A 13649-nucleotide genomic window follows, 5' to 3' on the forward strand; every position below is an offset into this window, starting at 1 on the left:
TCGCGGCATGCGGGATCTTAGTTCCCCGACCAGGGATCGAACCTGTGCCCCCGGCAGTGGAAGCGCAGAGTTTTAACCACTGGACCGCCAGGGAAGTCCCTGTCAACTCTTCTGAACCAATCCTACCTTCCTTGTTAAGTCCATTATTTCCAGTGAAATGATATGGAGGAAGAAAAATGGGAGAAAAAGATAGTTCCTGCCCTAAAGCACTTCCAATCTAAACAAGGGGGATAAACAATAAAGCAATTGACCAGTACAACCAGTCAAAATGCAGGCAGTGCCCACACAGAGCTAAGAGCAAAGAACGACAGGTGAGAGGAAGACACTGCTCACCTGACTGAGGAGATGAGGGGACACCAGGACAGAGGTGGGCCTGAAGGCCGCAGAGAGAAGACAGGAAGACAGGAGCCGAGAGGGCTCATGGAGCCCTCTCGTGAGCAGACACGGTCGAGATCAGACCAGGTCTTCACCGTGCCACAGTCGTCCCGCCTCTGTGCCTTCACCCCAAAGCTCAAATCCCACCTCCTCCAGAGGAAAAAGATTTACTACGTGCCACTGTTCTTTCCTGAGTTCAAGCAAAATCAAATCAGACAGAAATGGTACATCTGACAATGCTGTATGTTCCCCCCACCAATTTCCCTGTAACTAGATACAGATGCAATTCATTGGATCAGTTAGGTAGAATAAAGACATAAAACACAATATATCGGGGCCTGTGGCAGGCAGAATAATGACTCCCAAAGATGTCTACATCCTCATCCCTGGAATCTGTGGATATGTTGCCTCACGTGGCACAAAGGACTTTCCTAATGAGATCAACGTTAAGGACCTCGAGATGGGGGATTATCCTGGGTTACCCAGGTGGGCCCAAGCGAGTCACATGACTCTCTAGAAGCAGAAGAGGAAAGCAGAGGAGTGGGTCAGAGCTGTGGCACAAGGACGATCTGACCCACCGTTGTTGGCTGTGAAGGTGAAAGAAAGAGGCAAGGAATGTGGGCAGCTTCTAGAAGCTGGGAACAGCCCTCAGCTGACAGCCAGCAGGAAAACGGGAACTGCATCCTACAACCAAACGAACTGAAATCTGCCAACAGTGAGAATAAGCAGGAAGAAGTCTCCCCAGAACCTTGAGGTGGAAACGCGGCCCTACCGACACCTTGACTTTAGTCCCCTGAGACCCTGTCTGACATACAGGACTGTAAGATAATACATTTATGTTGTTTTTGGCCACTAAGTGGTGGTAATTTGTTATGGCAGCAACAGAAACCTAACACAGGCCCTATTTTTTTCCTCAAAGGGTAAAGGCCAAGATTATTTCTCAAAAGGGAACCCTCCTACACTGTTGGTGGGAATGTAAGTTGGTGCAGCCACTGTGGAGAAAAGTATGGAGGTTCCTTAAAAAACTAAAAATAGAGTTGCTATATGATCAAGCAATCCCACTCCTGGGCGTATATCCAGAGAAAACCGTAATTCGAAAAGATACATGAGGACTTCCCTGGTGGCGCAGTGGTTAAGAATCCGCCTACCGATGCAGGAAACACGGGTTCGATCCCTGGTCCGGGAAGATCCCACATGCCGCGGAGCAACTAAGCCCGTGAGCCACAACTACTGAGCCTGCACTCTAGAGCCCGCAAGCCACAACTACTGAAGCCCACATGCCTAGAGCCCGTGCTCCGCAACAAGAGAAGCCACCGCAATGAGAAGTCCGCACACCACAACGAAGAGTAGCACCCGCTCGCCGCAACTAGAGAAACCCCGCATGCAGCAACGAAGACCCAACGCAGCCAAAAAATAAAACCGATTCTTAAAAAGAAAAAAAAAGAAAAGATACATGCACCCCCATGTTCATAGCAGCACTATTTACAATAGCCAAGACATGGAAACAACCTACATGTCCACTGGCAGATGAATGGATAAAGAAGATGTGGTACGTATATACACAATGGAAGACTACTCAGACCTAAAAAAAGAATGAAATAATGCCATTTGCAGCAACATGGAGATGTAGAGATTATCATACTAAGTGAAGTAAGTCAGACAGAGAAAGACAAAAATCATATGATATCACTTATATGTGGAATCTAAAATATGACACAAATAAACTTATCTACAAAACAGAAACAGACACACAGACAGAGAACAGACTTGTGGTTGCCGGGGTGGCGGGGGGGGATGGATTAGAAGTTTAGGTTGAGCAGATGCAAACTATTATGTATAAGATAGATAAACAACAATGTTTTACTGTACAGCACAGGGAACTATATTCAATCCCCTGTGATAAACCATAATGGAAAAGAACATGAAAAAGAATGTACAGAAATGTATAACTGAATCACTTTGCTGTACAGCAGAAATACAACATTGTAAATCAACTATACGTCAATAAAATAAATTTTATAAAAAGATCGTTTCTCAAAAACACAGATTTCTCATAAATGTAGCAATTGCCAACTCCTGGAAAGAAAACTTCCATTTAAATGATGATGAGCAGGGAGAATACTGTACAGGGAGAATACTGTACAATCTCAACTTTACTACTAAGAAATAAAGCAAAAGAAAAACATTAAAGGATAAAAATCATCATTCATAAGGACCACTACTCCGTTCAACGCTGAAATCTCCTCCAAAATACTGATTACAAATAAGAGCTGGTTCCCCAGGGATGTGCAGTCAGCACCATCCACTCTATCCAGAGCAGCTTTCCCGCCACCCCGCCACCCAACCTCCACCGCCAATTCCCCCACAACTAGAATACGTTCTTAAAGGGCAGGAGCTATGTTCGATAATCTCTTTGTATCCAGCTGCCATAGCAATTAACAAAGGGTTAGATACACCACAGTTATCCCATACATTGATGAAAATACTAACTTCTGCTCTGGTTTTGAAGTACAATAAACTTCAGCTCATTTACTGAGCACCTTTCAATGGGCAGGGGACAAAAGAATATGCAAAAACATCTAAGACAAAATCCCCGTCCAAAGACACCTTTCAAATACAAACAGCTATAACACAAAGCAGAATGAGTGCTAACGAAGATGCAGAAGTAATGTGCTTTCACATTAAGGAAGGATTGGGGCCTTCAGTCTAAGAAGGAGAGGTCTTCAGAAGAAAGTGGTGGGCTTCCAGCCAGATATCAAAGTCCTAAATGTAATTGATGAAATAATTTTGAAGGACGCTGTCAAGCTGCTTCTATTTCTCAATGTTTTAAACAGTTGCAAAGCAGCATTTACTTAGCAACCACTCTTATTTATTCATTAAAGCAGGTTAGGGGACTTCCCCACTGGTCCAGCAGTAAACGCCTTGCAGTGCAGGGAATGCGGGTTTGATCCCTGGTCGGAGAACTAAGATCCCACACGCCGTGGCCACAGCTACCGAGCTCGCACACCTCAACTAGAGCCTGCGTGCCGCAGACTACAGAGCCCACGCATTCTGGAACCCACGTGCCACAACCAGACAAGAGAAAACCCGCACGCCACAACTAGAGAAGCCCGCGCGCAGCAATAAAAGATCCCGCATGCCTCAACGAAGATCTCGCGTGCCGCAACTAAGACCCGATGCGCCAAAATAAATATTAAAAAAAAAAATGCAGGTTATCTACTAGGCAAAACGTCATTAACCTGGTTTTGAGTCACATTATTTAAATCAATTAGGTCTTACTTTTAAATATTCCAAAGTTCAGACTGTCAATATAATAGGCATGGATTACACACTTTAATTGTTCTACCAAAAGCCACTCAGCTCACTAAACAAAACACTTAAAAACTTCTTCCACTTCATGACTTTACACTTAATCTAGCCCTGACCAAAGTAACTAAGGAATGTTTTGGGATTGATTTAGACATTGCCTCTCCCGAGGAGGGCATGTTTAATTTTTATATCGTAAAAATCTTTTGTTTCTCAAATTGTTTTACTCAGTCAACATTTATTCAACATGTGTCTGAGGCAAAGCAAAGTACAATAATACTGTCAGGTGGAAGATATTTAAGACTGTCTGCAACAAACCAATCATTCAGCAAGTATGATCCTGAGCATCTGTTATGCACCAAGCATTCTAGAAGAATTGGTGCTTTAGAAGACAGAGCCTCTGTCACCTCTTTGGGACTCTTAAAGTCCTGTGGGGAAAAACAACCTTGAAAAGGATGACTATAAAACACTGAAGAGTCACAAGACTAGAGGCATCTTGAAAGTTTCTTTTCTTCCCCCACCAATGATGCCAAAAGATAAGGCATCTGTTTCATCCATCATGCTAGAAAGATCAAATTACCCACTTTAAAATCTTCACTAAAGGATATACGTATACACGTATAACTGATTGACTTTGCTGTACAGCAGAAACTAACAAAACATTGTAAAGCAACTCTACTCCAATCAAAATTGAAAAAAAAAAACTTCACTGAAATGTTTTGTTTCACAAACTCTCTTGACTAGCACATTCTGGTTTTTGCACATTTTTTGCAGGAGAGATTAGGGGCAGGCCAGGGGCTGTGCGTGGGTGCATTTAGAGACAGGAAGCATGTGTGGACGAGCGAGAGAGAGGAAGGGAGTGTAAGCAACAAAAACCATCTAGGGTAAAGGAACACAGGACATTCCCGAGCTTCGGACATAATTTGGAGAGTAACGTATGCCACTTTCCTCTAATCGAGAAGCGTTTTCGGAGTGCCGACAGCTTTGAATTGAGGAATCAGTTACTAAAGGAAACATCAGCTTGTGTTCTGGGGGTCACCAAGGGCAGTCAGGGAAGTGACTTCAACAGCAGAGAGAGCAGTTGGTCTCGCTTTCCTCCTTTATGGAATTATCCTTGCTCCCTCCCCTCTGGAGGTTTTCTAAGAACAGGCATTCACCCTGGAGTTCCGGAGGCGACATGCTGTCCCAAGTTTACTGCACGATCTGGAACAGAACAAACCCAAATACGGAGGCCAAACAGAACATGTTCTTGCTGCCTAAAATCTCATTCCTGCCCAAGCAGACTACTACAGTGTTGGGAAATCTTCCTGTAGGAGAGTCAGTTTTTGAATCCATGAGGCTTACGCAACGAATTCAGCACGTTCTCCCAGGGAAGATCCTGGGCCACAAGGAAACATCTGTCTATCCTCCCAACAGTCACTTATGCTATTTTTACCAGATGTTCTGAATCTGATCCAGTAACACACAGAGACGACTCAAAGGTAAAATTAATCCAACTCCCACAAATTGAACATCTTGCCAAAACGTGTACTTGGATCATTTTGAGGAGAGGGTCACGTCTCACCAATTCAAGGAATACCAACATATTTAAGTCACTAAAATTATTGTATGTAATTTTCATTAATGTACCCGCAAGTTGGAAAAAATGAAATAGTGAAGAATAAAATGAAGAGCTTTTACACAAATCAAAATGGGACTGCATTTTCCGTCTTTTAAACTGGTGAAAATAAAAGTTTTGATGATACCAGCTGCTGGTGGGGGATTGGGAAGAAGGTACTTTGTAACTGGTTGGGAGGAAAATAGACTAGCACCATATGTCTGGAGAACAATCTGACATCCTCTAGTAAAACAGAAAATGCACATGTACTTTGACTTAGCACTTCTATCACTGGGAACCCAATCTATAGATATGACTGCAAACATTCATCGAGATTACCAATAGGATATTCACCGCAACATTTTTGAAAAGAAAAAGAAACAAAAAACGGAAATCAATAAATCATGGCATTATCACATGATAGAACACACAAAAAAAGAGGTAGATGAATAGATGCTGATATAAAAAAACTCTAGATTAAAAAAACAAGTTGCAGAGTAATGTACATACATACATTACTTTGATTTATAAAAAATGTCTGTTAAGCTGAGTAGGAAATCATGGACTATATTCCTTTGTACTTGCCTTGTTTAAAAAGTAACACCTAAGATGTTATTTCAAAAGAAATGAGAGGAAGAAAACTGTCATTTTTAGAGGTATTTTGAGCACTATTATTAATTTCTAGAGAGACACAAGAAACTGTTAACGGTGGCACTTCAAGACAATGGAACTTGGTGGGGAAAAAAGGCAGGATACCTGTCGGAACTGTTTGAATTTTTTTTTTTTAAAACCACGGGCATACACTGTTTCCATAATTTTAAAAATACTGAAAAGTAAAATACAAAACAAATAACACTATTAAAAACCAAGAAACAGGGGCTTCCCTGGTGGCGCAGTGGTTGAGAGTCCGCCTGCCGATGCAGGGGACACGGGTTCGCGCCCCGGTCTGGGAAGATCCCACATGCCGCGGAGCGGCTGGGCCCGTGAGCCATGGCCGCTGAGCCTGAGCGTCCAGAGCCTGTGCTCCGCAACGGGAGAGGCCGCAGCGGTGAGAGGCCTGCGTACCGCAAAACAAAAAACAAAACAAAAAAAAAAACAACAACAACAAAACCAAGAAACAATAACCAACAAGGACCAACTATATAACACAGGGAACTATACTCAATATTTTATAATAAACTATAAGGGAAGCGAATCTGAAGAACATATATATACAACTGAATATATACATATATAACAGAATATATACATATATAACTGAATCACTGTGCTGAACACCTGAAAATAACACAATATTGTAACTCAACTATACTTCAATTTAAAAAAAAGACAAAAACTAAAGAAACATGAAAAAACAAAATAAAAAACCCAAGAAACATAAAGACTAGAGAAGGCTTCAAGCTAACTCTTGGAATGAATAAACCTTTGAAAACTTTGAGAGCACAGGTAAAAGTGATTATCAGGCATTCAAAGCAAAAACGTAGGGTGGATAGCTAGTGGGAAGCAGCCGCATAGCACAGGGAGATCAGCTCGGTGCTCTGTGACCACCTAGAGGGGTGGGATAGGGAGGGTGGGAGACGCAAGAGGGAGGGGATATGGGGACATATGTATATGTATAACTTTGTATATGTATTCACTTTGCTGTAAAGCAGAAACTAACACACCATTGTAAAGCAATTATACTCCAATAAAGATGTTAAAAAAAAAAAAAAGGTCAATGCACTCTATCTTCTTAGGCGACACCAAACGTCACCCTCGTCCTAGAGGTCGCAAGGACCCTGGGGGGCGACTGAGTGCAAGTGTCAGAGCAGCTCCACTCACCTATTGTTTAAGGCTCCCCCAAGGTCACAGTCACAAGGTCTACATCCATCCAAGTCGTTGCTTAAGCCCCAGTGCTCTGGCTGCAGAACAAAAGATTAAACATCTAAAGGGGGGGTTCCTGTAATTACACAATAGACTCAGCAAGAGACAAGTTATGGCGTGTTTTGGATGTTCCACCAAACGTTTATCTGCACCGTGAAAGCAGAAAGCCTACAACAGGTGTGAGTAGAAGTATTCTAGCATAAAGAACCCAAGCTGTGGGTCACTGGGGTCAGAGAGGGTTGCACATACCCACATGGTAACCCCAGATCAGAGCAGCTTCTTTGCCCTGCAAATAGCCTTCCTCCAAGAATTAACGTGAGCTAGCAGCAAACATGCCAATTTTCTTCCCTGGAATTACTCTGGCAGTGAGACAGTAATATGAAAGCAATCACAAAAATGTTTTAAAAAGTATAAAATATAATTTTTAAAAATTACCCTCATAATTACTCTACCCAGAAACACTACAGTGAACTTTTTGGTCTATTTCCTTCCAGATTTTGTTTTTCTTGATGAACTTTTTCCCTAGTCAAGATACTACTCGCATCCTGTGTTCTTTTATTTTTTTTTCACACCAGCATAAGCATTTCCTCATGTTATCATCACTTTCAATGGCAACCAAATATCACACTGCATAGAAACACCCAAATTTATTTAACTATTTTCCCTACTGTTGCTTCCAAGTTATTTTTGTTATGATTAATAAAAGACGCAATGAGTCTTCTGGTGAATACATCTTTGTCCAATTTTCTGATTATTTCATTAGGATAGATTCCCAGAAGTGGGATTACTGGGTCAAAAGGGATGCACATTTCTACAGGCTATGGATACACATCCCCAAAACACTTCTCACAAAGTATGAACCAGTCTGTATTTCCGTCAGTAGCACACGAGTACCTGCCCCTCACTATGTCCTCACTTAACAGTCAGCATTCCTATTTTTTAAAAAAAACTTTTTTGTTAGTTTTGTCTGTAAAGATGGTACTTCACCGTGGTTTTATTTTGCAACTCTAACAGCGATGGTGAATATCTTGTCAAAATTATTCATTAGTAATTCCTCTTTTGTGAATTGTCTACTCGTGGCTTTTAATATTAATAGTTACATAAAACTGGGCTTCCCTGGTGGCGCAGTGGTTGAGAGTCCGCCTGCCGATGCAGGGGACGCGGGTTCGTGCCCCGGTCCGGGAAGATCCCACGTGCCGCGGAGCGGCTGGGCCCGTGAGCCGTGGCCGCTGAGCCTGCGCGTCCGGAGCCTGTGCTCCGCAACGGGAGAGGCCACAGCAGTGAGAGGCCCGCGTACCAAAAAAAAAAAAATCACATAAAAGGGTGACGGTAGAACCTACAACTGTGAAAATCGTTCTCTACTGAAACGTCATATTCACAAACCACCCATCCCATGTAATTACGATTTACCTACCAGACACTGGTCACAGTGCTGTCCTGTCACCAGACGCTTACAGTAGCAGTAACCAGTCTCAGAATCACAAGGACTCCTGCCAGGAATTGTTCCCAGAGGACTGCAAGTACAAGCTTCATTAAAGATAAAATGAAGTAAAGAAACACAAACCAAGTGAGTCTGTAGTAGTCAACTGGATTAAGAATTGCAAAGTAAAATGGGAATTACGTGCACATGAGAACTCCCAAACTTTTCAAACACACGTACTTACCTTTACAACCAAATGGATCTTCAGTGCTTAAACCATAGAAGCCTTCTTTGCAGATATCACAATGTTCTCCTTCCACGTGTAATTTACACCGACACTGACCAGCAATGAGACCGGCAGAAAAATCCGTGTAACCGTCACAGATCCCCTTGTTCTGAGAACCAGCTGGGTCACAGGTACATTCTAAGGACAATGAGAAGCATCAGGCAACACACGTGTGTGTGCGCAGAAATACACATATTCCCTTCATCCCGCCAAATGTCACAAAAATAGACGCAAAAACGCTGGACTACGCAGTAAATTCCACCCCCGGCATCCTATACAGCAGCTAAAACCAGGCTGGGTCTGAGTCCCAAGGGAAGGATGGTGACTCTACCAGACGGTTCAAGCTGAAAGCTGACCTAGGCAGGTCCCCCCTCGTGACCCTTCCCCACGTACGTTCACAGAGATTAGGATCCCGGACGTCCCTCTCCGGGTGCTGGTAGTAAAACGGTTTGCACTGCTCGCAGCTACGCCCCATCGTGTTGTGCTGACAATCATCACACACCCCTCCGCTGACGTTGCCAGTGGCCAAGTAGACGGCCATGTCGAAGTGGCAAGAGCTGGAATGTTCGTTGCAGTTACATTCTGCGAGACAAGACCGACGGCAGGAAAAGCCTTTTCAATCTGCTTACCCGGGGAGGATGGGGGTTGGTCGGAAGGAAGCTCATTTTGGAAACTGGGGACGAAGTTCAGGCAAAACGGCAATGAACAAGAAGGCGCTGGCGGTGCAAAGGACGCATCTGCTTATGACATCAGTCTAAACCCTAAGCCATGCTGGACACCTTCCGAGTGCGACCTTTACGAAATAACCTCACTTGCCCTCTTTGGAAGAGAACGGGCTATAAAAAGTTGAAAAGGTCTGGGGGAAGTCCCCTCGGAGGCTCCCTCACAGGAAGGCTGCACTGCACGGAAAAGCGGTTGGGTCACGCTCAGGGTGGGATGGGAAGACATCCGTCCAGAGGCTTTTCTAGGTGATATGTCCCCGCGGAAGCGTGTCTGGGCTGTCGGCTTTGAGGAACATGGTGTGAAGGCCAGATTCCCTTGCTTGTTCCCACCGCCAGCCCGGGCCAGGTTCTGTGAACCAGACCCTTAACAGCCATCCAGCCGGCCTTCTTGGGCCATTCTGTCCCTCCTCTCGCCCACTCGGCGGAGTCCTCTTGCTCCAACCCAGCTTTAAGCATCGCTCTCTCACGCTCAGCAATCCCCATCGACGACTCCTGTCTTCTCACAGTGAAGCTTCTGTCACTGGGGCCCTCACGGGGCTCTACACCCTGTGGCCTTATCCGTCCTGTAGGGAGGGACTGTGTCATCGTGCCCTGGATACGTTGGTTTAATTAAAGCCCAGAACCAGGAATTAAACCCTGGGGTCGTGAGAATGTCCTCAGAGCCTTGTGTTTTGTGTTCTCCTTATCTGAACTCCCTTCCACCCACCCACACCCCCCCCCGCCCCCCTGCGCTTTCTTCTCTTTGCCTAAATGATCCTAACTATTTGCTAAGGGCCAGCTGGTCGTCCTTACGAACAAAACCTTGACCACTCCAGCCCTCGCTGTTTTCTGAGCTCCTAGAACAGTCCTCAGTGGGGGCAGAGACAGCACACCTCGCAGGGATGATAGCCTATCAGAATCACTGTGCGTGTGGAGCAGGGTGGTGGTGTTTCAAACTACCGCTCTGCCCAGAGAATACAACCGGGAGGGATGGGTGGATGGAAAGATGCCACAGGCTGCAGCTGGGCTGGCACAGAAACAAGGCTGACAAATACTTCATCTCTTTTAGACCTTATTGATCCACCACACGACCGTTTTCATTCACTGGTCGCTCATGGTCCTCTTGCCTTAAAAACAGGTACAGTGTCAGGGATGGCACCTCTGTCTCCTACTAAATCTGCCAAACACATAGGTGCTGCTCAAATACTAACTGATTAATTTAATAGACCGGAGAGTGGCTTCCTAGGATTATCAGGGTGAGGCTGGGAAAAGGGTAGTAACTTTTCTTCCTTTTGCAGACCAGTGTACTGTTACAGCACCTCTATCTAAATGGACACCGGGGTCTGAATTGATTCAGAACGTCCCTTTGCCTGAGACTTACTTTTACAGGCATTGCTGTTTCGACCTTCGGCGGGTCTCCAAGGTAAATCATGGTAGAAGTCCATGCACTGTTCACAGTTTAAGCCCTTGGTGTTATGCCTGCACATGCAGTGTCCGTGAACCTTGAAAGTTACAAAAACAGAAAAAAGCAAAGGAAGAGATATACTAACGGCCAGACCTTTCCCACAATCGATGGAAAATATCAACCCCTTCTGATACTAATCCTCATCTGCAGCACACCGCACTGAGGGTTTCTTCGTTTTTATTTTGTTCCTTCCACCCCCCCCACCCCCCTCCCCGTGAGTCCTGTCTTATTGATGGCCGTCATTCCCAACTCTAGGAACAGTTCCTGCTGTCTGATGGGTACTCGATAAATATTCTTATTGAAGTATTGATGAGAAAAACATAGAAGAACAAAATTAGTCACTTAAAAATTTTTTAGAAAAACAAACTAGTTACTTAACAGTTAAAAAAAATCTATTATAATGAAATCAACAAAAGTTATAATGGAGAACTAAATGTGTACACACCACTGGGAAGCAGCTCAATTTACTGCAAGCTTTACCCCATGCCATACAAAAGACAGGTTTTCTCTGCTTGCTCTGTTTGGTTTTTGACTTCCAGCTCAGCACTTAAAAATGTTTTTTCAACCCAAAATGAGATTTTAAGAATGAATCAGTTACCACATTTACATTTTTAAGGAAAGATATATAAAATATCAGAAAAAGATAGATTATTTTGCTTCAGGAAGGGACCACGATGTGCTCTTTCACACCACACCACCAGTCACACTTGAGCCCCTGACGCACATAAATGATAAATCCATTCTTTCCGTCTAGCAAATATGCACGTTCATGGATCCCTCACCTTAACACTAGTTTCTACAGGATGGAATTCAGAAACAGGACAGACAGGTCCACACTGAACCCACCTTGACAAGAGTGCAGTTAGCAGAAGACTAAATTCCTCTCATTACAAGGTGGTTTTACGTAGACTGAAAACCAGTCCCAAAGCCCATACCATAGGACCCTATGGCATCTGAATCAACAGTACAACGTACTGTGAGACACATGGTAGTGACATGACGACATGAGGTTAGCTACACGCAGGATTTGTTACTCTGAGAAGCAAATATCATCTACCTGGCATTCTCTAAAAGATGGAGCAAAAAGATTAGAAGGACATATTCTCCCTTCAGGCTCTGTTAAAAATTCACCTTTATCTGTGCAATAAAGGTTCTAAATAGAGTAAAGGGAAGGCAGAAGTTTTAGACTGTTGAATACAAGTCAGTCCTGCACCTTCACCTTCTTAGATGAGGACTAACAATTTTTGAAAAGGCCAACACCAACTAAGCAAGGCACACCTTTCGTCAAGAAGCGAGGCCCACAGCCCAGTGGAGGCCCTGGTGCAGAGTCAAGTGCAATTTATCCCAGGGATGCAAGGATTCTTCAATATATGCAAATCAATGTGATACACCATATTAACAAATTGAAAGATAAAACCCATATGATCATCTCAATAGATGCAGAAAAAGCTTATCACAAAATTCAACACCCATTTATGATAAAAACTCTCCAGAAAGTGGGCATAGAGGGAACCTACCTCAACATAATAAAGGCCATATACGACAAACCCACAGCAAACATCATTCTCAATGGTGAAAAACTGAAAGCATTTCCTCTAAGAACAGGAACAAGACAAGGATGTCCACTCTCACCACTATTATTCAACATAGTTTTGGAAGTTTCAGCCACAGCAATCAGAGAAGAAAAAGAAATAAAAGAATACAAATTGGAAAAGAAGTAAAACTGTCACTGTTTGCAGATGACATGATACTATACATAGACACTGATGAAAGAAATTAAAGATGATACCAACAGATGGAGAGATACACCATGCTCTTGGATTGGAAGAATCAATATTGTGAAAATGACTCTACAACCCAAAGCAATCTACAGATTCAATGCAATGCCTATCAAATTTCCAATGGCATTTTTTAAGGAACTAGAACAAAAAAATCTTACAATTTGTATGGAGACACAAAAGACCCTGAATAGCCAAAGCAGTCTTGAGGGGAAAAAACGGAGCTGTAGGAATCAGGCTCTCTGACTTCAGACTATACTACAAAGCTACAGTAATCAAGACAATATGGTACTGGCACAAAAACAGAAATATAGACCAATGGAACAGGATAGAGAGCCCAGATATAAACCCACGCACCTATGGTCAATTAATCTATGACAAAGGAGGCAAGGATATACGATGGAGAAAAGACAGCCTCTTCAATAGTGGTGCTGGGAAAACTGGACAGCTACACGTAAAAGAATGAAATTAGAATACTCCCTAACACCATACACAAAAATAAACTCAAAATGAATTACAGACCTTTTACAATGTAAAAGGTAACACTGTCCAATGTAACACTGGACACTCTAAAACTCAGAGGAAAACAGGAAGAACACTCTGACATAAATCACAGCAAGATCTTTTTTGATCCACCTCCTAGAGTAATGGAAATAAAAACAAATAAACAAATGGGACCTAATGAAACTTAAAAGCTTTTGCAAAGCAAAGGAAACTACAAACAAGAGGAAAAGACAAAAAAAAAAAAAAAAAAAAAACACAACTAAAAATAGAATTACCATATGACCCAGCAATCCCACAACTGGGCATATACCCAGAGAAAACCATAATTCAAAAAGGTACATGCACCCCAATGTT

At 43.2% G+C, this 13649-nt stretch overlaps 1 protein-coding gene across 1 annotated transcript in view; it reads right to left on the reverse strand.

The window, feature by feature from the left end:
- The window catches only part of LAMB1 (laminin subunit beta 1), a 74976-nt gene that overhangs the window by 40759 nt on the left and 20568 nt on the right, over positions 1 to 13649 (reverse strand). The window contains exons 9-13 of the mRNA XM_007117685.3: positions 10930 to 11050; positions 9241 to 9429; positions 8806 to 8985; positions 8556 to 8668; positions 7100 to 7179 (exon numbers count right to left, since the gene is read on the reverse strand). Coding sequence (XP_007117747.1) covers positions 7100 to 7179; positions 8556 to 8668; positions 8806 to 8985; positions 9241 to 9429; positions 10930 to 11050 — 683 coding nt within the window. The remainder of the gene's footprint in view (positions 1 to 7099; positions 7180 to 8555; positions 8669 to 8805; positions 8986 to 9240; positions 9430 to 10929; positions 11051 to 13649) is intronic.

This window comes from Physeter macrocephalus, chromosome 5, assembly GCF_002837175.3.
Source record: "Physeter macrocephalus isolate SW-GA chromosome 5, ASM283717v5, whole genome shotgun sequence".
Taxonomy (NCBI): Eukaryota; Metazoa; Chordata; class Mammalia; order Artiodactyla; family Physeteridae; genus Physeter; species Physeter macrocephalus.